We start from the raw sequence: 21,841 nt of genomic DNA on the forward strand, positions 1-21,841 counted from the left end.
CAGAGGTGATATAGATAACAGTGTGTGTGGTTACTGGAAGTGGAATTCAAAATTTTATTTATTTTATTTTTTGCTCCCTTTGTTATTTTTATTTGTTATTTTCTAAGAGTGCATGAAATTATCTGGAGAGCATATAAATACAAACGCCTGGACCCCTCTCCCCTCTATAAACGCTGATCTGATAATACAAACGCCTGGACCCCTCTCCCCTCTATAAACGCTGATCTGATAATACAAACACCTGGACCCCTCTCCCCTCTATAAACGCTGATCCGATAATACAAACGCCTGGACCCCTCTCCCCTCTATAAACGCTGATCCGATAACACAAACGCCTGGACCCCTCTCCCCCCTATAAACGCTGATCCGATGATACAAACGCCTGGACCCCTCTCCCCCCTATAAACGCTGATCCGATAACACAAACGCCTGGACCCCTTTCCCCCCTATAAACGCTGATCCGATGACACAAACGCCTGGACCCCTCTCCCCTCTATAAACGCTGATCCGATGATACAAACGCCTGGACCCCTCTCCCCTCTATAAACGCTGATACAATTGGGTTATGGTGGGTCCCAGGCAATTGGTTTGTTTTCTTTTTAATTTTCAAATTTTTATTTATTTAGGGAATAAAAGCGTAGAAAAGACAAACGGAAAAGATGTGAACATATTTTGAATATTAATCTGTTCTTCTCATTTGGGGATGTAAGTTTCCCACAGTAGGCCTAATGACAATGACAGATTTAGCCTTCCACAAAGATCTGCTGGTTAATTGTCCCATCCTGCCTGTAACCGTTTCCGTGCTGCTGGGCCCCTGCAGGTTCTACTGTGTGCTTAATTTTGATTTGATGGTCTCTGCTTTTGCCAGTGCTGCTGTTACTGCTAGGTTATGAGTGCTTGCTCCAGTGGAGGAGTTGAATATTAATCAATAGCAAGATTCTGGTCATCAAAATTTGAATATTTCTCATCACCTCACCTTGGTGCCAGTAATGTGTTAGAGTTAAAACTTTTTCTTTCTTTTTTTTTTTTTTTTTTGAGACGGAGTCTTGCTCTGTCTCCCAGGCTGGAGTGAGTGCAGTGGCACAATCTCCGCTCACTGCAAGCTCTGCCTCCTGGCTTCACGCCATTCTCCTGCCTCAGCCTCCCGAGTAGCTGGGACTACAGGCGCCCGCCACCACGCCTGGCTAATTTTTTGTATTTTTTAGTAGAGACGGGGTTTCAATGTGTTAGCCAGGATGGTCTCGATCTCCTGACCTCACGATCTGCCCACCTTGGCCTCCCAAAGTGCTGGGATTATAGGCGTGAGCCACCGCACGTGGCCAAAAATTTTTTTTGAGGCAGAGTCTCACTGTGTCGCCCAGGCTGGAGTGCAGTGACATGGTCATAGCTCACTGAGGCCTCCGTTTCCTGGGATCAAGCGTTGTAGCTGGGACTACCGGCGTGCCCCACCATACCTAGCTTACTGTTTATTTTTAGTAGAGATGAAGTCCCAGGCTGGTCTCAAACTCCTGAACTCAAGAAGTCTCCCCGCCTTCACCTCCCAAAGTGCTAGGATTACAGGCGTTAGCCACCACGTCCAGCCTAAGTAAAATGTTTTTTGATATCTTGCCTTAGTGGAAAACAGTAATATTTTGTACACCTCTCAACAGTTATTAAAATGAAAAGGAAGTATGCAAATGGTAGTGTTAATGCTGAAGTAGAGTCTGTTTCTGGTGATTTCTCATTCCTCTCTTGGCTGGGTAACTGATGTAACAACTGTGTTCTCTGGGGAAGTTGTGGCTGGCAGGCCCCGGAGGTTTGTCCTCTTCTATCACTGGGGATGTGCACTTGAGGCCGAGTCTGTGCTGCCTCTTCTCCCGCCTTCCAGGGTACTGAATAAGACAATGGCTAAATCAAGAGATGCTCCACCATCTATTTTATTTATGTAAAATGTTCATGTAAAAATTAAATTCACTACTGTACACACATCCAAAGTGGACATCTTGTTGAATGTTTCCTTATGAAGATGTGTGCAAAGAATCCGAAACGTCCAGAAGCCCTGCAGGCTCTGTGCACCATTTTAAAGCCTAAATGCTCATCTCTCCTGAGACATTGTGCTCCAATTCTCTGTGCTCTGACTGCTTTCAGGGCAACCTTCGCCCAGAAGAGGCACTTCAGGCTCTCACCATATATGAGGGGAAGTTTGGTAGGCTGAAGGATGACAGAGAGAAGTGTGCAAAGGCCAAGGAGGCGCTGGAATTGACGGATACTGGGCTTCTCAGTGGCAGTGAAGAGCGCGTGCAGGTATGAACCACTGGGGAGCGGGTGGAGAATCCCGCTCCCCACCCGGACTCTGCCATTGACTTTGTTCATCCTCAGGGCTCTGCCAGATTCTGGGGTGATTTCTATTTCCAAAGTCAACTGCTTTACTATTCTCAATCGCAGGTGGCCTTAGAAGAATTACAGGACCTCAAAGGCGTTTGGTCAGAACTTTCTAAGGTTTGGGAGCAAATCGATCAGATGAAGGAGCAACCCTGGGTTTCAGTACAGCCTCGAAAGGTATATCATGAAATCGGTGTTTGTGTACGTCTATTTTAACAGTTACAGACTTTATTTAGGAATGTGACAAGCCAAGTTTGTGTATTTGTATTGTGAGTTCATAAGATGTCATTTAATGTCCTGCATGTTATTTACATTATTCGTCCAAAATACTGTAAAACTTACTTTGAAACCTTTTTTTTTTTTTTTTGAGACGGAGTTTCGCTCTTGTTGCCCAGGCTGGAGTGCAATGGCACGATCTCGGCTCACTGCAACCTCCGCCTCCCGGGTTCAAGCGATTCTCCTGCCTCAGCCTCCCTAGTAGCTGGGATTACAGGCATGTGCCACCACGCCTGGCTAATTTTGTATTTTTAGTAGAGACGGGGTTTCTCCGTATTGGTCAGGCTGGTCTCGAACTACCGACCTCAAGTGATCTGCTCGCCCAGCCTCCCAAAGTGCTGGGATTACAGGCATGAGCCACCGCGCCTGGCCTGAAACCATTTTTTAAAGAAATATTTCACCATTTAAAGAAATGTTGGCAAGCTAAATAGCATCTTATGTTTCTCTCGACAGCTTCGACAAAATTTGGATGCCCTCCTGAACCAGCTGAAAAGCTTCCCTGCCCGGTTGCGACAGTATGCGTCCTATGAGTTTGTTCAGAGGCTTCTGAAAGGTTACATGAAGGTAGGTGGCCAGTATCGCACGGTGATGAGTGTCCATTAGAAACGCACCTGCACAGATCACTTTGTTTACTTTCTCCACAGATAAATATGCTGGTGATTGAACTGAAATCCGAAGCACTTAAAGACCGCCATTGGAAACAGCTCATGAAAAGGCTTCATGTTAATTGGGTTGTTTCTGAGCTAACCCTTGGCCAAATCTGGGATGTTGACTTGCAGAAAAATGAAGCGATTGTCAAGGATGTACTGCTTGTGGCACAAGGGGAGATGGCTTTGGAAGAATTTTTGAAGCAGGCGAGTAATAGGACTGAACGGCTGCTTTACGTTGTGTTTCGGGCTGTTACATAGATCTGAGCTATGTAAAAATGGAGCCTTGTCATCTGTGGTCCTTTTGGTTCTCATAATGCTGGGTCCCTTGTGCAGCTAGTGAATGCCCACATATTGATAACATGCATCTTTCTGGTTTGAATTCAGATAAGAGAAGTGTGGAATACTTACGAACTAGACTTGGTTAATTATCAGAACAAGTGCCGCTTGATCCGTGGCTGGGATGACCTCTTCAACAAGGTCAAAGAACACATCAACAGCGTCTCGGCCATGAAGCTCTCTCCGTATTACAAGGTGCTGTTGCTGGGGAAGCTTTCCCTCCCCACCAGTGGTCTCCCACGCTTTCACTGTAATGCCTTTTCACTGACAGTTACTAGGTACCTGTTTTTTATTGTATTTTTTGAGACAGGGTCTCACTCTGTCTCCCACGCTGGAGTGCAGTGGCACCATCACAGCTCACTGCTGCAGCCTTGACTTCCTGGGCTCAAGTGATCCTCCCACCTCAGCCTCCAGGTAGCTGGGACCACAGGCACATGCCCCCATGCTGGGCTAGCTTTTTATTTTTTGTAGAGACAGCATCTCACTATATTGCCCAGGCTGGTCTCGAACTCCTGGGCTTAAGCAGTCCTTCTGCACTGGCCTCCTAAAGTGCCGGGATTACAGGCGTGAGTCACCACAGCCAGTCAATACTTGTTTTTTTGTTTGTTTGCTTGCTTTTTTTTTTTTTCTTCTTCTTCTTTTTTTGAGATGGAGTCTTGCTCTGTCACCCAGGCTGGAGTGCAATGGCACGATCTCGGCTCACTGCAACCTCTGCCTCCCGGGTTGAAGTGATTCTCCTGCCTCAGCCTCCCAAGTAGCTGGGATTACAGCTACCTGCCACCATGCCTGGCTAATTTTTGTATTTTTGGTTGAGACAGGGTTTCACCATGTTTGCCAGGCTGGTCTCAAACTCCTGACCTAAAGTTATCCACCCGCCTCGGCCTCCCAAAATGCTGGGATTACAGGCGTGAGCCATCACACCCGTCTACTTGTTTTTTAAAATGTGAATCAGATTACTTCATGAGATCCTGATCTGCACTTTTTCAGTGAGTTTTGGCATATCTGTGAGTAGAAGGGTCAGCAGTTTACCTCTGCCCTCTTGTCTGTCCACCAGGTCTTTGAAGAGGATGCTCTCAGCTGGGAAGATAAGCTGAACAGGATCATGGCTCTCTTTGATGTGTGGATTGATGTGCAGAGGCGGTGGGTCTACCTGGAAGGTATCTTCACAGGCAGTGCAGATATCAAGCACCTGCTGCCAGTGGAAACCCAGCGGTTTCAGAGGTATGGCCTCCAGCCAGAAAGCCAAATTTGCCAGCGGCTAGTAACTACTCTACACAAAGGCTGACGCATGTTTTAATTTCATTTGTAGCATCAGCACTGAGTTTTTGGCTCTAATGAAAAAAGTGTCCAAGTCTCCCCTTGTTATGGATGTTCTGAACATCCAGGGAGTACAGAGGTCTCTGGAAAGATTGGCAGACCTGCTAGGAAAGATCCAGAAAGCACTGGGAGAATATCTGGAAAGAGAGCGGTCATCTTTCCCCAGGTAAGATCCTTGCTTTGACTTGGCCTGGAGTCAAGTTGAATTTCAATTGTGCATTTTTCCAGTGATCTTCTTTCCCTTCTGGGCCTGTGTTTGTTAGTTTTGACATCAAGGATTTTGTTAGCCAATAATACATATAATGATTACCATTCCCTTCCCTGTCATGCAGTGATTACTAATTGTACCTACCTTGGATTTTTTAAATTGTCCTACCTTGGATTTCTTAAATCCTTAATTTAACTATCATCTACCCTCCAAGGCAGCTTGCATTGCATCTCTTCAATGTTTATCTCTGGCAGTTTTCTTTTTTTTTTTTTTTTTGAGATGGAGTCTTGCTCTGTCACCCAGGCTGGAGCACGTGGTAGAATCTCGGCTCACTGCAACCTCCTCCTCCCAGGTTCAAGTGATTCTCTTTCCTCAGCCTCCTGAGTAACTGGGATTACAGGTGCCCGCCACCACACCCGGCTAATTTTTATATTTTTAGTAGAGATGGGGTTTCGCCATGTTGGTCAGACTTGTCTAGAACTCCTGACCTTAGGTGATCCGCTCACCTAAGTCACCTAAGTGCTAGGATTACAGGCATGAGCCACTGCACCCAGCCTCGGACAGTTTTCTAAGTGGCATCTTTTCCTTTCTGAATAGTTTGCTTAGGCTGAATTGGACAGATTCTTTTAAAAATGAGTTAATAGGCCGGGCGTGGTGGCTCACGCCTGTAATCCCAGCACTTTGGGAGGCCAAGGTGGGCAGATCACCTGAGGTCAGTTTAGGACCAGCCCGGACAACATGGTGAAACCCTGTCTCTACAAAAATACAAAAATTAGCCAGGCATGATGGCGGCTGCCTATAATCCCAGGTACTCGGGAGGCTGTGGCAAGAGAATCGCTTGAATCCGGGAGGCGGAGGTTGCAGTGAGCCAAGATTGCGCCACTGCACTCCAGCCGGGGTGACAGAGCAAGACTCCATCTCAAAAAGTAAAAAAGAGTTAATAAAGTAACTTACTGGCCCGGCGCGGTGGCTTACGCCTATAATCCCAGCACTTTGGGAGGCAGAGGCGGGCGGATCACGAGGTCAGGAGATCGAGACCATCCTGGCTAACATGGTGAAACCCCGTCTCTACTAAAAATACAAAAAAAAATTAGCCGGGCGTGGTGGTGGGCGCCTGTAGTCCCAGCTACTCGGGAGGCTCAGGCAGGAGAATGGCGTGAACCCGGGAGGCGGAGCTTGCAGTGAGCCGAGATCGTGCCACTGCACTCCAGCCTGGGTGACAGAGCAAGACTCCGTCTCAAAAATAAATAAATAAATAAAGTAACTTACTAAGGCAAATGACATGAAATTCTTTGCATTCATTGCATTCCTCTTCAAGATCTTGTTAGGTAAGTGTGTATCTTTCGCCAAGGGCTGGAAGAAATTTTGATGTGATCTGAATTTGGGCTGGAGATTGCCACCACCAGCCACATCTTCTTTCCCTTCCTGCAGTTTGAAATTTTGCCTTGATTCACCTTATATGTGTATATAATATTTTCGCAACTTGAGTGTTATTTTAATTTTAGGTTCTATTTTGTGGGTGATGAAGATTTGCTTGAAATCATTGGAAACAGCAAGAATGTCGCTAAATTACAGAAACACTTCAAGAAGATGTTTGCTGGAGTTTCGAGCATCATCCTGAACGAGGATAACTCTGTTGTTTTGGGTATTTCGTCTCGGGAAGGAGAGGAGGTAAATTTATGTTTGTAACTTTTAAAACTTCTCTCACATTTTTGCATACCTCATTTCTTAAAATTGTATTTATTTCAGGTTATGTTTAAAACTCCTGTGTCAATTACTGAACATCCCAAAATCAATGAGTGGCTCACACTGGTAGAAAAGGAGATGAGAGTCACCCTGGCCAAACTGCTCGCTGAGTCTGTTACGGAAGTTGAGATTTTTGGTAAAGCAACTTCAATTGACCCAAATACCTACATCACTTGGATTGATAAATACCAGGTAATCTATAGTAGAAGTGAGTGGGCTCATGGTGAAAACGCGGACCAGTCTTTAAAATGATCCTTTGGGATCTTGTTTCTGTGTCTTTCAGGCCCAGCTTGTGGTTTTGTCAGCCCAGATAGCCTGGTCTGAGAACGTGGAGACCGCACTGAGCAGCATGGGCGGAGGTGGAGATGCCGCGCCCTTGCACTCTGTGCTGAGCAATGTGGAGGTCACCCTCAATGTGTTAGCAGACTCTGTCCTCATGGAGCAGCCCCCACTCCGAAGGCGGAAGCTAGAACACTTGGTTAGTCTCGCACCTGACTCCTTCCTTACCAGTTAGACTCTTACACCCTCAACCACGCAGTTAAATGGAAATCATGCTTGAAAAAGGTTTCAGGTAGTATCAGGGAGAACAGTGGATGGTGTATGGATATCCTCTGAGGGTGGGCATTTGGCTCCCTGTCCCTATTGAAAGGTAATCTCAGGGGCATGCAGGGGTTACGTGACATCACGGTAGAGAGGAAGGGATCAACCTTGGTCAGGATCTCTTGCTCTTTCCTGTCATCTCCCCAGAGAGGTGGCCACAGCAGTGCTAAGCTGCACGGCGCGGGCAGTGCTTGCTGTGAGCCCCATGGCGGCACGTGGCAGACTCTTAGGACAGACATCAGAAAGCTAGTCTTCCATCATGTTTTAGGATAGTTGCAGAATTTTAAAATATTTAAAGCCAGGTGTTTCTGTTTCTTTGTTTTTGCTGCAGCTCTGGGTTCTGTGTTATACCATCTCATGAGTAACGTGTCTCTCATCTCTGAAAGTGAATTTGCCTTTTGGAACATTTACTGAAAGCCATTGTAACTGGACCTAGAACCTCAATTTCAGTTTAACAGTCCAGAAACCCGGAGAATGCACTGTATCGCTTTAGTGTAGATGAACTTTTAAAGTGACTCTCTTTCTTCAGATTACAGAGTTGGTTCACCAGAGAGATGTTACAAGGTCCTTGATCAAAAGCAAGATTGACAACGCCAAATCTTTTGAATGGCTCAGCCAGATGCGATTTTACTTTGACCCTAAGCAAACTGATGTGTTACAGCAGTTGTCAATTCAAATGGCAAATGCCAAATTTAACTATGGCTTTGAGTACCTGGGTGTTCAGGACAAACTGGTCCAGACCCCCCTCACTGACCGCTGCTATCTGACAATGACACAAGCCTTGGAGGCCAGGCTGGGGGGTTCCCCATTTGGTAAGTTCTTCCACAGATCTGGACAGATGGAATCATATATTAAAATGTTTAAGGATAAAGCTAATGATTTGAATGTACTTCTTTTTGAGATGGAGTGTCTGTCGCCCAGGCTGGAGCACAGTGGTGCGATCTTGGCTCACTGCAAGCTCCACCTCCCGGGTTCAAGCCATTCTCCTGCCTCAGCCTCCTGAGTAGCTGGGATTACAGGCACACACCATCACACCAGGCTAATTTTTGTATTTTTCATAGAGACAGGGTTTCACCATGTTGGCTGGGCTGGTCTCGAACTCCTGACCTGGTGACCCCCTCACCTCGGCCTCCCAAAGTGCTGGGATTACAGGCATGAGTCACCATGCCCGGCCTGAATGTACTTCTTAATTATGTGGTGTGTACATTCTAAAATCTTAAATTTGTTTGCATTTATTACTACTTTGATTTTCTTTTTGAGATGGAGTCTTGCTCTGTCTCCCAGGCTGGAGTTCAGTGGTGCAACCTTGGCTCATTGCAACCTCTGCCTCCCAGGTTCAAGCGATCTCCTGCCTCAGTCTTCCAAGTAGCTGGGACTACAGGCGCCCACCACCATGCCCAGCTAATTTTTGTATTTTTAGTAGAGATGGAGTTTCACCATGTTAGCCAGGCTGGTCTCGAACTCCTGACCTCAGGTGATCTGCCTGCCTCGGCCTTCCGAAGTGCTGGGATTACAGGCATGAGCCACCCTACCTGGCCACCACTTGGATTTTTTAAATGAGTTGCTTTTTGTAGTTCTTCTAAAGCTAAAGATATGTTTTCAGTTAGGTAATGGACTCAAGCACTCTGTTGCTTTTCTTTAAACAGGACCTGCTGGAACTGGGAAAACAGAGTCTGTCAAAGCTCTTGGCCATCAGCTTGGACGGTTTGTTTTAGTTTTCAACTGTGATGAAACCTTTGATTTCCAGGTGAGACACTTTATGGGATCCACCTAAAATGTAATGCCCTGCAGGGATCATTTGGGGAATATCAAGCTCCGTACCTCTCTCAAAGCCATTGGTCTTACAGCTCAGTGTGGTTTATATGGCCTCCTGAGTCCTGTAGTAGGGATAGGTGTTATTTTGAAGTGTTTGAGGTGTCCAGCATACATGCTTTGAAGTTGACTTTAGTTTCATGTTTTCAAAGTTAGATCTTTAGTGTAATATTTTTCTAAAATGTCAGTTTTTTGACGACATTTTTAGTGCCTGTGTCTTGGAATAAGCACATTATGGAAGAGGTTTATCTTTAATCAACAAAAAGTGATAGAATAAAAACAGTAGCTTTGTCATTGAGTTTTTTTGGCACGGAAGGAAAGAAGGTGTTATACTTTACATCTGTCATGATAACGGCTGTTGTTCATGAAGTAACTACTGTGTGTAGGCACTGGGCCCCTCACCTGAGGTGTGACTCTAATTTATCCTTCACAGCCACCGTGGGAGTAGGTAGTATTATTCCCATTTCACAGATGAGGAGATGTGCATTTCAAAAAGATGTGGCTTGCTCAAGGCCAAGCAGATTGTCAGAGTCAGGGTTTGAGCCCCGTGAAGCCAGCACTGAGGCAGGTGGTATGGTAGTCTGCTCAGGCCACCATATCCAAGCAGCACAGGCTGTGTGGCTTAACAATAGAAATGTATTTCCTCACAGTTCTGGAGGCTGGGGAGTCCAAGATCAAGGTGTCAGCGGGGTTCAGTTCCCAGTGAGGGCCCTCTTCCTGGCTTGCACATGGCTATTTTGTCGCCACAAGTCCTTTCCTCGGGATACATGCAGGGAGAGCGCTCTGGTTCCTCCTCCTCTTCTTATAAGGGCACCAGTCCTGTGGATCAGCGGCCCCAACCCTTATGGCCTCATTTAACCTTAGTTATGTCCTTACACGCTCTTTTGCTAAAGACAAACCCACTAGGGTTAGGGCATCAACATACTGATTTGTGGCAAGGGAGAGGGGAGACAATTGAGGGCACAGCAGGTGGTTTTAGCGCCTTTCTTCCTCTCCTTTCCAGGCAATGGGCCGGATCTTTGTGGGCCTTTGCCAGGTGGGTGCCTGGGGCTGCTTTGACGAGTTCAACCGCCTGGAGGAGCGGATGCTCTCGGCTGTGTCCCAGCAGGTGCAGTGCATACAGGAAGCACTGCGTGAACATTCCAACCCCAACTACGACAAGAGTAAGACACCTCTTCTTCAAAAATTACTTAGAGAATGTAGAGGGAAATTCCCTAGTGAACTAATTTTCTACCTCTTGGATTAGAAATAAGCAAGAATTTAGCTCACAGGAACTCACTGTTACAGGCAGTATAGTGAGCTGTGGTTAAAGACGGAAGGTAAGAAATCCAGGCCAGGCGTAGCGGCTCACGTGTGTAATCCCAGCACTTTGGGAGGCTGAGGCGGACAGATCACTTGAGGTCAGGAGTTCAAGACCAGTCTGGCCAACGTGGTGAAACCCATCTCTACTGAAAATATAAAAATTAGCCTGACATGGTGGTGCACGCCTATAATCCCAGCTACTCGGAAGGCTGAGGCGGGGAGAGTCCCTTGAACCCAGGAGGCAGAGGTTGTAGTGAACTGAGATCATGCCACTGCACTCCAGCCTGGACAACAGAGCAAAACTGTTCCCCCAAAAAAAGAAACCCAGGACTGTACTGCATCACAGCTTTTAGTCCTCATTCTAGGGCAGCAGCATAGAGGTTTCTATGTCCTAGGACAACCAAAAACCTGAGCAGTCCTTCCTCAGCCAACCAGATGCCCCCGTGTTCCCTTAGAGCTTGTGTGTTCCCTCCATGGTCTTTGCCACGGGATAAGCGTGTCCTCTGGTGCGGGCCCTTGGTGCCCCCTCTTCATTCTCACATCATCAGAGAGCCAGCCTCCCCAGCCACCTGTCTGGCCAGTGTTCTGCCATCTGTCTTTGGAAACAAGCCCTTTATCACGATAGGAGCAGCTGTCGGAGAGGCCCCAGGGACCACTTCCCTTCCCGGTTCAACACAAAGTCCCAGCATGTGGGGTCAGGGAGGGTGGGATGCTGAAGGAGGCAAACATTTGGGTATTGGGCAAGTGTGAAATTCTGTCTTATGTGCACAGCGTAGCTTTTAATGTTTCCTTTTATTGCATAATAACAACTTGCCTTATGAAGAATTCCCCAGACCTCCTAAATAAAACAAAAGGAGTGTGGAGGAAAGCAATACTTGCCTTTGTGATCAGTATTCTCTTAAGGCGAGAATACACTTTGTTGCAAAGTGGCTCAGAGGTGCTTGGAGGTTTGGGTTTTTTTTATTTTGATGATGCTAGGAGCAGGTAATTCCCATGATGTAAGCCAGTCAGCGTCGCGGCATTTATTCCTTTTTTTTTTTGCACAATTTGTTGGACTGCATCTCTATCTCGAGTTCTCCATGACACTCAGGTGTTGTGTTGCCCAAATAGAATAGTGGTCTCTGCCTCTGGTGGCTTGACCTGGGACACGTGCACATGAGGTACATGGGAATGGGTCCACCTGGGCTGGGAGAATGTGGCTGGTGGTCCCCGAAGAAAGGCCAGAGAACAGCCCCCCAGGAAGCCTCTACTTCAGCTCCCTGGGAGAACGAGAGCTTTGTGTGTTGTTTTAGAGACATTTTAGAATGGGTTTTGTTTTGTTTTTTTAACATTTCTAGTCTTAACACTATCATCTCGTTCTCAGCCTCTGCCCCCATTACTTGTGAGCTGCTGAACAAACAAGTCAAGGTGAGCCCGGACATGGCCATCTTCATCACCATGAACCCTGGCTACGCGGGCCGGTCTAACCTTCCTGACAACTTGAAGAAGCTGTTCCGGAGCTTGGCCATGACCAAGCCCGACCGGCAGTTAATCGCCCAGGTCATGCTGTACTCACAGGGTTTCCGCACTGCTGAAGTGCTTGCCAACAAAATCGTCCCGTTTTTTAAGTAAGTAGCCTAGAATTCTTCGTGATCATGTTTCTTGCATATGTTAAATGTGTCCATTTAACCTTAAAATTTTTATGTGTAATGATGGTACGTCTTTCAAAATATCCATCTCTGGTTTCTTGACACTTGACCCTATTATTGCTTAAAGTATACTGTTATTAAAGATAGCCTTTTTTTCTTCTTTTCTAGACTATGCGATGAGCAGCTCTCTTCCCAAAGCCATTATGACTTCGGTCTTCGGGCTTTGAAGAGTGTGCTGGTGAGTGCAGGCAATGTGAAGAGAGAGAGAATCCAGAAGATAAAGAGGGAGAAAGAGGAACGAGGGGAAGCAGTTGATGAAGGAGAAATTGCTGAAAATCTCCCTGAACAAGAGGTTCGTTAACAAACGTTTTGATCACTCAAACCTTATACGTTATTTAAATTTACCTTTTTAACATTTAAGCCATGACTTGTGAGTTCTTCTTGCAGTTCACATGTCTTGGGATGGCTGAAATAGACTGTAATGTTGACCCAGTGAGTCGAGTGCACGAATGTGGGCGAGTGGTGCTCGCACCCTTTGTTCACCAACAGTTACTGATCATGCACCTCCTGGGGATGCAGCGGGCAGTACTTGAGCCGTGCTGCGCTGCTCACAGCCCAGCCCTCTCCCCATAGATTCTGATACAGAGCGTCTGTGAGACGATGGTGCCGAAGCTGGTGGCAGAGGACATCCCGCTGCTCTTCAGCCTCCTGTCGGATGTGTTCCCTGGAGTCCAGTATCACAGGGGTGAGATGACTGCCCTTCGAGAAGAGCTGAAGAAAGTGTGTCAGGAGATGTATTTGACATATGGAGATGGAGAAGAAGTTGGTGGAATGTGGGTTGAAAAGGTAACTTGGATTGTTTCACTGGCCACTGCCCTCACAGACCCTGCTGGCTTTAGTGTCCGGTAATGACAACCGTGGGCCCTTTGACGCAACTGTCCACAAAGGCTATGGAGGTGCATAATATGCTTTATGAAGATTTGCCCAAGGCCTATTTGAATTTTTGTTGTTGTTGTTTAAATGAAGAGGAAACAATACTTAACCTGAAAATTTTACATGATACAGTTTAATTTCTGAAAATGCTAAGTGCATGACTATATTGGAAAGTTATTTATACTGATAAAAATTCTGCTTACCAGACTTTCCAGTGCCAGAGATGAACAACCTGAATCGCTGATCAATACGTAGTTTACATTCTGTATTGGCTTCTTTCCTTCCTCTATGTGATTCATTTAAGAAAAAGTTTATTGTTTGCACAAGCTATGTGTGTTTGGCCTGAGAGATGCTGTATGGGATTGAACACACAGCTCATCCATTGGGTCTCTTGTTGTCCTTGGCGGGATCTGATGTGTCTTTGTTGAGGCTGCTCACTGGCGTCTCCTGTCCCACTGGCTCCAGCCTTCCTGACTTACTAAAGAACTCGCCACAGCTTGGAAATGTTTGTTTTACATGTGACCTGTGTAACATCTCTCCAGTTGGGGAGTTTCAGTACTTGCCTTTAATAATCCATAGGTAGGCGCTTGTAATCCCAGCTACTTGGGAGAGTGAGGAAGGAGAATCACTTGAACCTGGGAGGTGGAGCTTGCGGTGAGCTGAGATCGTGCTGCTGCATTCCAGTCTGGGTGACAGAGAGAGACTCCGTTTCAGGAAAAAAAAAAAAAAATCCACACATAATGTTTCTTGCTCACTTTCACAAGAGGTGGCTGAGCGAGGAGCTGTCCCCATTCCTCCTCTGGGATGGTCACCGTGCTGGTCTGTTGGGCCCTGCAGGTTCTCCAGCTCTATCAGATCACCCAGATCAATCATGGCTTGATGATGGTGGGGCCCTCGGGAAGTGGGAAGAGCATGGCCTGGCGTGTCCTGCTGAAGGCATTGGAGAGACTCGAGGGTGTGGAAGGTGTGGCCCATATCATCGACCCCAAGGCCATCAGCAAAGACCACCTCTACGGAACCCTGGACCCCAACACCAGGGAATGGACAGATGGGCTCTTCACACACGTGCTGAGAAAGTACGTCTTCTTTGATCTGTGTTTGTGTTCTCCTGGATATGGGCGCTAAGTACTTTGCTTTCACAAGAGCAGAGTATACATTATTTTTCAACCGAAGTCTGAGCAAATTAAAGGTCATTTCAGAAACCATCGTCGGTAAACATGCCTAATGTTAAAATCTTGATTTAATCAGCAGCTATTTTAAAATCCTTCCCAACCAGGATCATCGACAGCGTGAGAGGCGAGCTGCAGAAGCGCCAGTGGATCGTCTTCGATGGCGATGTGGATCCAGAGTGGGTTGAGAACTTGAACTCAGTGCTGGATGACAATAAGCTCCTAACTTTGCCCAATGGAGAGCGCCTCAGTCTTCCACCCAATGTAAGTAGCCTTTTGTATGTCGTCAACTGAATAATTCCTTTTGGCCAACTAAACTTCATGTGCTAGCTAAGTGCAGCTCTGGAGTCATGGACCCAGATTCCATGGAGTAGTGATCATTGTGTAAGTAATTTTCAAAGGTAGCATCTCAACTACTAGATTTTTTTTTCCATTTCCATGGCTAGTGAGAAACATTTTAATAGGTTTTATTAATGGCTTTCTATCATTTATTGAGTAATAAGCACACTCTATGATTATCAGTTAACCCTGTATGGTGGGGCTGTCGTTAAGGTTTCTTAAGCTGTTATACATCTAGAGAGTTGGGAAAATGAGAAATTTGGAATGGGGCTTTCTAGGCTGTCCCTTGGAAAATGAGTGCATGATGCAGGTGCCTGACAACACCTACTGATCAGTAAACACAGTCAGGCCCGGTATGGATTTGCACTGAGTCAGACCCTGTTCTAGATGCTGAAAATACAGCAGTAAGAAAGCAAGAAGACAGGCCGGGTGCGGTGGCTCACGCCTGTAATCCCAGCACTTTGGGAGGCCGAGGCAGGTGGATTACAAAGTCGGGAGATTGAGACCATTCTGGCTAACATGATGAAACCCCGTCTCTACTAAAAATACAAAAAATTAGTGGGGCATGGTGGTGGGTGCCTGTAGTCCCAGCTACTCAAGAGGCTGAGGCAGGAGAATCGCTTGAACCTGGGAGGCGGATGTTGCAGTGAGCCGAGATTGCACCACTGCACTCCAGCCTGGGCGACAGAGAGAGACTCCGTCTCAAAGAAAAAAAAAAAAAAGGCAGGAAGACAAAAGCCCTTGCTCACGTGTGATGCAATTGGACAAACAAAATGAATAGTGATTGGTGCAAAGAAAAAAAGAAATGGAAAGCGAGCTGTCAGGTGTTGCTGGGGGCTGGAGGTTAAAATGTGAAGCCTTCCCTGAGAATGTGGTTTGAGCTGACACTTAGGGGAGTGAGGGAGTAGGTCCCAAGTCTCCCAAGTATTCTGGGCAAGGGAACACACAGCAGGAGTAGCAGGTCTGGGACAGGGGGCCGGTGTACGTGAGGACAGCAAGGGGCAGTCGGCTGAAGCGGAGAGGACTGGGGAGGACAAGTCAGGGCTGAGACTAGAGAGGAAATGAGCCAGGTCAGGGGCCTAGGAGGTCATTGTGGGGGGTGTGAGTTTGTACACTGGGCAAGCTGGGATCCATGGAGCAGCCTGGACAGGAGCGATGTTGCCTGATGTATGTCCACGAAGGTCCGTCTGGCTGCCGTTTGGAGAATGAAGAGGGCAGGGTGAAAGCCAGGAGGCCAGTTGGAGACTGCCTCAGACCTCCAGGCACCAGGGACAGGGGGTGAGCTGGCAGCAGCGAAGGTGCTGAGAGGTGACTGACTGTGGCTGGAGTTTAAAGCATGCGTGGGATTTGCTGATGGACTAGATGTGGGTGTGAGGGAAAGGAATCAAGGATGATGCGAGGTTTCTGGCCTGATCAGCTTATGAGCCTTTAACAACAAGGCTTAGGATTGGTATTTATCTCAGCTTCAGGAGCCAGCCATGGATTCTTAATACTGTCTGAAAGTGTGCACTTAATTCCAACAACTCAAGTTCCTCTCTGACAGCTGATCCAGTAGAGTCTAACTTGTCAGAGGAGATTAATCTCCTTGTGAGGCAATTACAGCTCCGAGGTTAAGGCTCTGGAGTCCGACCACCTGCTTTGAATCTCAACCACTTACTAGCAGTGGGACTCCAGCAAGTCACCTGCGCCATCTTTAAACTGGAGGTGAGGCCGGGCATGGTGGTTCGTGCCTGTCATCCCAGTACTTTGGGAGGCCAAGGCAGGTGGATCATCTGTGGTTAGGAGTTCGAGACCAACCTGACCAACATGATGAAACCCCGTCTCTACTAAAATGACAAAAAATTAGCTGGGCGTGGTGGCGCATGCCTGTAATCCCAGCTACTCAGGAGGCTGAGACAGGAGAATCGCTTGAACCCGGGAGGCATTGCAGTGAGCTGAGATCACGCCATTGCATTCGAGCCTGGGCAACAGGAGCAAAACTCCATCTCAAAATAAAAAAAACACCGGAGACGACAGCGTGCCTGCCTGGTCAGGTTATGTGAGACTGGAGGGATCCACGCCCGGTGCGCACCCAGGACACAGTCACTGCTGACATCACACTTGGAGGGGCTGTTGCTTCTGTGCCCTCAAGAACAGTGGGAAACCTTAAACAAGGTGGTTTGCCCTGTTCTTCTCCCTGCCACACATACTTGTCCTGCCCAGATTCCTGTAGAGAGAATGGTGAATACTGTAGTGATGTGAGCTGTAGGTGTTTTTTGTTTTTTTTAAATAAGTGCAGAAAAAATTTTTTTGAGACAGGTTTTCACTGTCACCCAGGCTAGAGTGCAGTGGCATGATCTCGGCTCACTGCAGCCTCCACCTCCCAGGCTCAAGTGATTCTTCTCCCTCAGCCTCCCAAGTAGCTGCAATTACAGGCACACGCCACCATGCCTGGCTACTTTCTGTATAGGAAAATAAAGTTTAAAGTCACTCTTTCAGTGTATATATAGGTAAAAGAATCTTAATGTCCAGGTTTCTTCCAAACCTATGTCATTAAATCTGCTTAATGTTTTCTTTCAAGGTGAGAATAATGTTTGAGGTACAGGACTTGAAATACGCGACCTTGGCCACAGTGTCGCGCTGTGGCATGGTCTGGTTCAGTGAGGATGTGCTGAGCACCGACATGATCTTCAACAACTTCCTGGCCAGGCTGCGCAGCATCCCGCTGGATGAAGGGGAGGATGAGGCACAGCGGCGGCGTAAGGGCAAAGAGGATGAGGGGGAGGAGGCCGCTTCCCCCATGCTGCAGGTACGCCCAGGTGGGACCCACATATCATGACCTGAGGGTGCTAGGATGTTCAGATGTGGTCTCGCTGTGTTGCCCACGCCGGTCTTGAACTCCTGGGCTCAAGTAATCCACCTGCCTTGGCCTCTCAAAGTGCTGAGATTACAGGCATGAGTCGCTGTACCCAGCCAACTTTTGTGTAATCAATGTTGTCTTCTGCCAGCTTAAACAAGGAAGCCCAGCTGTAGCAGCTACAAATGTTAAAAGTCACGAATGGGAAAATTTAAAGAATTCTTTTCATTATCTTACTTTTCTCTACAAATTGATGAAAGCCTGCCCTTTTCCATGTTCAGTAGGAAAACCAAAGTTCCTGGGAAGCAGGGTTTTTGAGAACCACCTGGGTGAAGGAATGAGGACTGGTCATTGAAGCTTCATCCAAAATGAGTTTTCCAAGGTCATATGACCTTCTCCTGGGACCAGGTTAGAATCGATGAAACTCGCCTGCCTTTTGAAAGATAGTTAAGTATCACTCCTTCCACTTTCTAGATCCAAAGAGATGCAGCTACGATCATGCAACCGTACTTCACGTCCAACGGCCTGGTCACCAAGGCGCTAGAGCACGCCTTCCAGCTGGAGCACATCATGGACCTAACACGCCTGCGCTGCCTGGGCTCGCTCTTCTCCATGCTGCACCAGGCCTGCCGCAACGTGGCGCAGTATAACGCCAACCATCCCGACTTCCCCATGCAGATCGAGCAGCTGGAGCGCTACATTCAGGTCAGGGGGCATCAGGGGCTTCACAGAGCTCACCACTGCGCCAGACCACAGGTCTGAGGACCTCTGAAATGTTGCACCTGTGTGGATGTGCGCTCTCTCCTAGGCGAGGCAGAGCCTTCGTTGAGGGGCTAGGAAAGGTGCAGTGGGTGTCTGTGATGTAAGAAGACTGGGAACCACTGTCTTTAGGTTAACTTTGCAGTAAGTGTCTTTCTTTTGTTGTTGAAATTTTATAAAAATCAAAGTTTAATTCCCTTTTTAATAGCGATATCTGGTTTATGCCATACTCTGGTCCCTGTCTGGAGACAGCCGGCTAAAAATGAGAGCAGAGCTGGGTGAATACATCAGAAGAATCACGACCGTGCCTCTGCCCACTGCGCCCAACATACCCATTATCGATTATGAGGTGAGCATGCAGTTACCACCCGTGTTTCTGATTCTCGCCTTGTTGATTTAACTCATCCTGGAATAAGCTGACCATGGACCTTGACTTCGTCTTTTCATTTTATTCCATTTCATAGAAGGACTTTATCCTTTTAGTTCCATGTGTTAGCAAAGAATGCAGATTAACCTGACCAATTACTTCCTTGTTCTGAAAGTTCAAGTTTGCGTTCAGGTAAACAAACCTCGTGAGGAGGCACCTTGGTTGCAGCCGGACTCACACTTCCATCTCCGTGTGTAGGTGTCCATCAGCGGAGAGTGGTCTCCGTGGCAGGCCAAGGTGCCTCAGATTGAAGTGGAGACGCACAAGGTGGCAGCCCCTGATGTCGTCGTGCCAACACTGGACACAGTCCGCCACGAAGCCCTCTTGTACACTTGGCTGGCCGAACACAAGCCCCTGGTCTTGTGTGGCCCTCCTGGGTCTGGCAAGACCATGACACTCTTCAGCGCCCTCCGGGCCTTGCCTGACATGGAGGTAAAGAGGCCAGGAGGTGGGCAGCAGACCTTTTGGTGTTGAGCATGGGGTTGGTCTTACAGTGTGGTTTTGTGTCTTCCCTCCAAAGGTGGTGGGTCTCAACTTCTCCAGTGCTACTACTCCAGAGCTGCTTCTGAAGACTTTTGATCACTACTGCGAGTACAGGCGCACACCTAACGGGGTTGTTTTGGCTCCTGTTCAACTTGGAAAGTGGCTGGTGTTGTTCTGTGATGAAATCAACTTGCCAGATATGGATAAATATGGGACCCAGAGGGTCATATCCTTCATCAGACAGGTTTGTTTCTATCCACAAGGCCCCTCCTGCCCCACAATGTTTCTTGTTCACGTTTTGCTCCTAATGTGGTACCTGTCCCTTCCTTCAGATGGTGGAGCACGGAGGCTTTTACCGTACCTCAGATCAAACATGGGTGAAGCTGGAGAGAATCCAGTTTGTTGGGGCTTGTAATCCCCCCACAGACCCTGGAAGAAAGCCCCTCTCACACAGGTAAAACAGCTCGGTAGACTGCTCTGCTTCACACACGCACAGCTTCAGGATTGCTGTAAACACAGCGCCACAAAAACCTGGTTTTGATAATAAAGACAACAATACTGCTTATTGTGGGTTCCTCTTGGGTTACTTCTCTGTGCTGTAATGCCAGGAAAATATGTTAAAAATAAAAGCATTGGCCTGGCGCAGTGGCTCACGCCTATAATCCCAGCACTTTGGGAGGCCGAGGCGGGCAGATCACGAGGTCAGGAGATTGAGACCATCCTGGCTAACACGGTGAAACCCCATCTCTACTAAAAATACAAAAAATTAGCCAGGCATGGTGGCGGGTGCCTGTAGTCCCAGCTACTTAGGAGGCTGAGGCAGCAGAATGGTGTGAACCTGGGAGTTGGAGCTTGCAGTGAGCTGAGATTGCACCACTGCACTCCAGCCTGGGCGACAGAGCAAGACTCCATCTCAAAATAAATAAATAAATAAAATGAAATGAAATAAAAGCACTGATCTCTTGGTAGTGATGAACTGCTCCAGACTCATCTGTAGAGCCAAGATGAGGCTGAAATAAGCCTTGGTTATTTTTTCATCTTTGCTGGTTTTTCAAGTGTTTTCCATCGACTGTTGTGTGTCAGACCCCAAGCCTGAGCAGTGTGTGTGTGATCTCAGCTAATACTGATGTCAAGTCTGCATAGCTGGGTTAGGAAGCGACCTCCAGACAGGGCCCTGGACAGGGCGACTCCACTGGCACACTGCCCCTTCCTGGGAGGCGCTGTCAGGGAGGGGCGCTGAGCGGGGCTATCTGTGCACAGGTTCCTGCGCCACGTGCCTGTCGTGTATGTGGATTACCCGGGCCCCGCCTCCCTCACACAGATCTACGGCACCTTCAACCGCGCCATGCTGAGGCTCATTCCATCCCTGCGGACGTATGCAGAGCCGCTCACTGCTGCCATGGTGGAGTTCTACACCATGTCTCAGGTACACAGAGTTCTTTGCTCTTCCAGAAATTGTTTTCCTCTCATAATTAAGGCACTCTATTGGCCAGGTGTGGTGGTTCACACCTGTAATCCCAGCATTTTGGGAGGCCAAGGTGGGTGGATCCTTTGAGCCCAGGAGTTTGAGACCAGTCTGGACAACATGGCAAAACCCTGTCTCTACAAAAAATAGGTGGGCGTGGTGGTGCATGCTTGTAGTGTCAGCTTCCCAGGAGGCTGAGGTGGGAGAGTTGCTTGAACCTGGAGGCAGAGCTTACGGTGAGCCATGATTGTGCCACTGCACCAGCCTGGGTGACAGAGTGAGACTCTACCTCAAAATAAAATGAGAAGTTTATTGAAATAAAGATTGGACTTTATTCAGAGATGTTATTGAGCCGAGAGACTTTCTCCAAGGTCTGTCATCAAAGTCACTTTTCTATGCAGGTGCTAAGACTGCTGACATTTCCATGCTTAATCATTATCCTATGCATGTGTATGTATGTGTATATGACGAAAATAGAGCTATACAGTTTCTAAATGTATATAAAGGCTGCATATCTGCCAGATTGCTCTCAAGATGGATGGACCAGCTACGCCTCCACCAGCAGCACCCACTTCCCTGTATTCTGCAACATTTAAAAAATAGTCATTAACAAAAATGTCTTTGCCCATTTGGTGAGAAATGACTCTCGTTGCTATTTGCATTTCTCTGTTGAGCCTCCCATGGAGCCGCTGGCTGCGGGGGATGAGTGGGAGCCACCGACTGCCCTGCTGTGTCTCCCTCACTCTTCATGCTTTGGGACAGCTTTCTTGTCATAGGTGGCAGATGCTTTTTCCCAGTATTTAATTTGCTTTTAAGTATTTTCAGAAGGATTTTTTGTAGTTTCATTGTTTAAATATTTAAATCGTTAAATATAATGTATTTCAGCATAAAGTGAGCAGCTTGAATCTAACTTTGTTCTGGACAGTTATTTATCCAATTGTTCCAACATTGTTTACTCATTTGGAGACGGAGTCTCACTCTGTCGCCAAGGCTGGAATGCAGTGGCGCAGTCTCAGCTCACTGCAACCTCCGCCTCCTGGGTTCAAGCGATTCTTCTGCCTCAGCCTCCCTAGTAGCTGGGACTACAGGCACCCACCACCATGTCCAGCTATCTTCTTAAATATTTCAGGGTCTAGGTTCTTTAATGTAAACATGTTTTGCCACATTTTACCTTTTGACCACTTCTCTGTGTCT

The 21,841-nt window shown here is 47.4% G+C and overlaps 1 protein-coding gene across 1 annotated transcript in view; it reads left to right on the forward strand.

Moving 5' to 3' along the window:
• Window positions 1–21,841, forward strand: part of DYNC1H1 (dynein cytoplasmic 1 heavy chain 1) — an 86,207-nt gene that overhangs the window by 33,532 nt on the left and 30,834 nt on the right. Inside the window, exons 17-41 of the mRNA XM_019009655.4 lie at window positions 2,128–2,283; window positions 2,425–2,538; window positions 3,091–3,201; window positions 3,282–3,491; window positions 3,672–3,818; window positions 4,678–4,844; window positions 4,933–5,106; window positions 6,654–6,819; window positions 6,898–7,086; window positions 7,178–7,372; window positions 8,024–8,306; window positions 9,141–9,241; window positions 10,310–10,469; window positions 11,972–12,215; window positions 12,405–12,588; window positions 12,870–13,082; window positions 14,007–14,245; window positions 14,446–14,602; window positions 17,238–17,465; window positions 17,988–18,218; window positions 18,481–18,621; window positions 18,898–19,131; window positions 19,220–19,426; window positions 19,515–19,636; window positions 20,443–20,608. Of these exons, the coding sequence (XP_018865200.4) occupies window positions 2,128–2,283; window positions 2,425–2,538; window positions 3,091–3,201; window positions 3,282–3,491; window positions 3,672–3,818; window positions 4,678–4,844; window positions 4,933–5,106; window positions 6,654–6,819; window positions 6,898–7,086; window positions 7,178–7,372; window positions 8,024–8,306; window positions 9,141–9,241; window positions 10,310–10,469; window positions 11,972–12,215; window positions 12,405–12,588; window positions 12,870–13,082; window positions 14,007–14,245; window positions 14,446–14,602; window positions 17,238–17,465; window positions 17,988–18,218; window positions 18,481–18,621; window positions 18,898–19,131; window positions 19,220–19,426; window positions 19,515–19,636; window positions 20,443–20,608 (4,539 nt within the window). The remainder of the gene's footprint in view (window positions 1–2,127; window positions 2,284–2,424; window positions 2,539–3,090; window positions 3,202–3,281; window positions 3,492–3,671; window positions 3,819–4,677; window positions 4,845–4,932; window positions 5,107–6,653; window positions 6,820–6,897; window positions 7,087–7,177; window positions 7,373–8,023; window positions 8,307–9,140; window positions 9,242–10,309; window positions 10,470–11,971; window positions 12,216–12,404; window positions 12,589–12,869; window positions 13,083–14,006; window positions 14,246–14,445; window positions 14,603–17,237; window positions 17,466–17,987; window positions 18,219–18,480; window positions 18,622–18,897; window positions 19,132–19,219; window positions 19,427–19,514; window positions 19,637–20,442; window positions 20,609–21,841) is intronic.

The sequence above is a fragment of the Gorilla gorilla genome, chromosome 15, assembly GCF_029281585.2.
Source record: "Gorilla gorilla gorilla isolate KB3781 chromosome 15, NHGRI_mGorGor1-v2.1_pri, whole genome shotgun sequence".
Taxonomy (NCBI): Eukaryota; Metazoa; Chordata; class Mammalia; order Primates; family Hominidae; genus Gorilla; species Gorilla gorilla.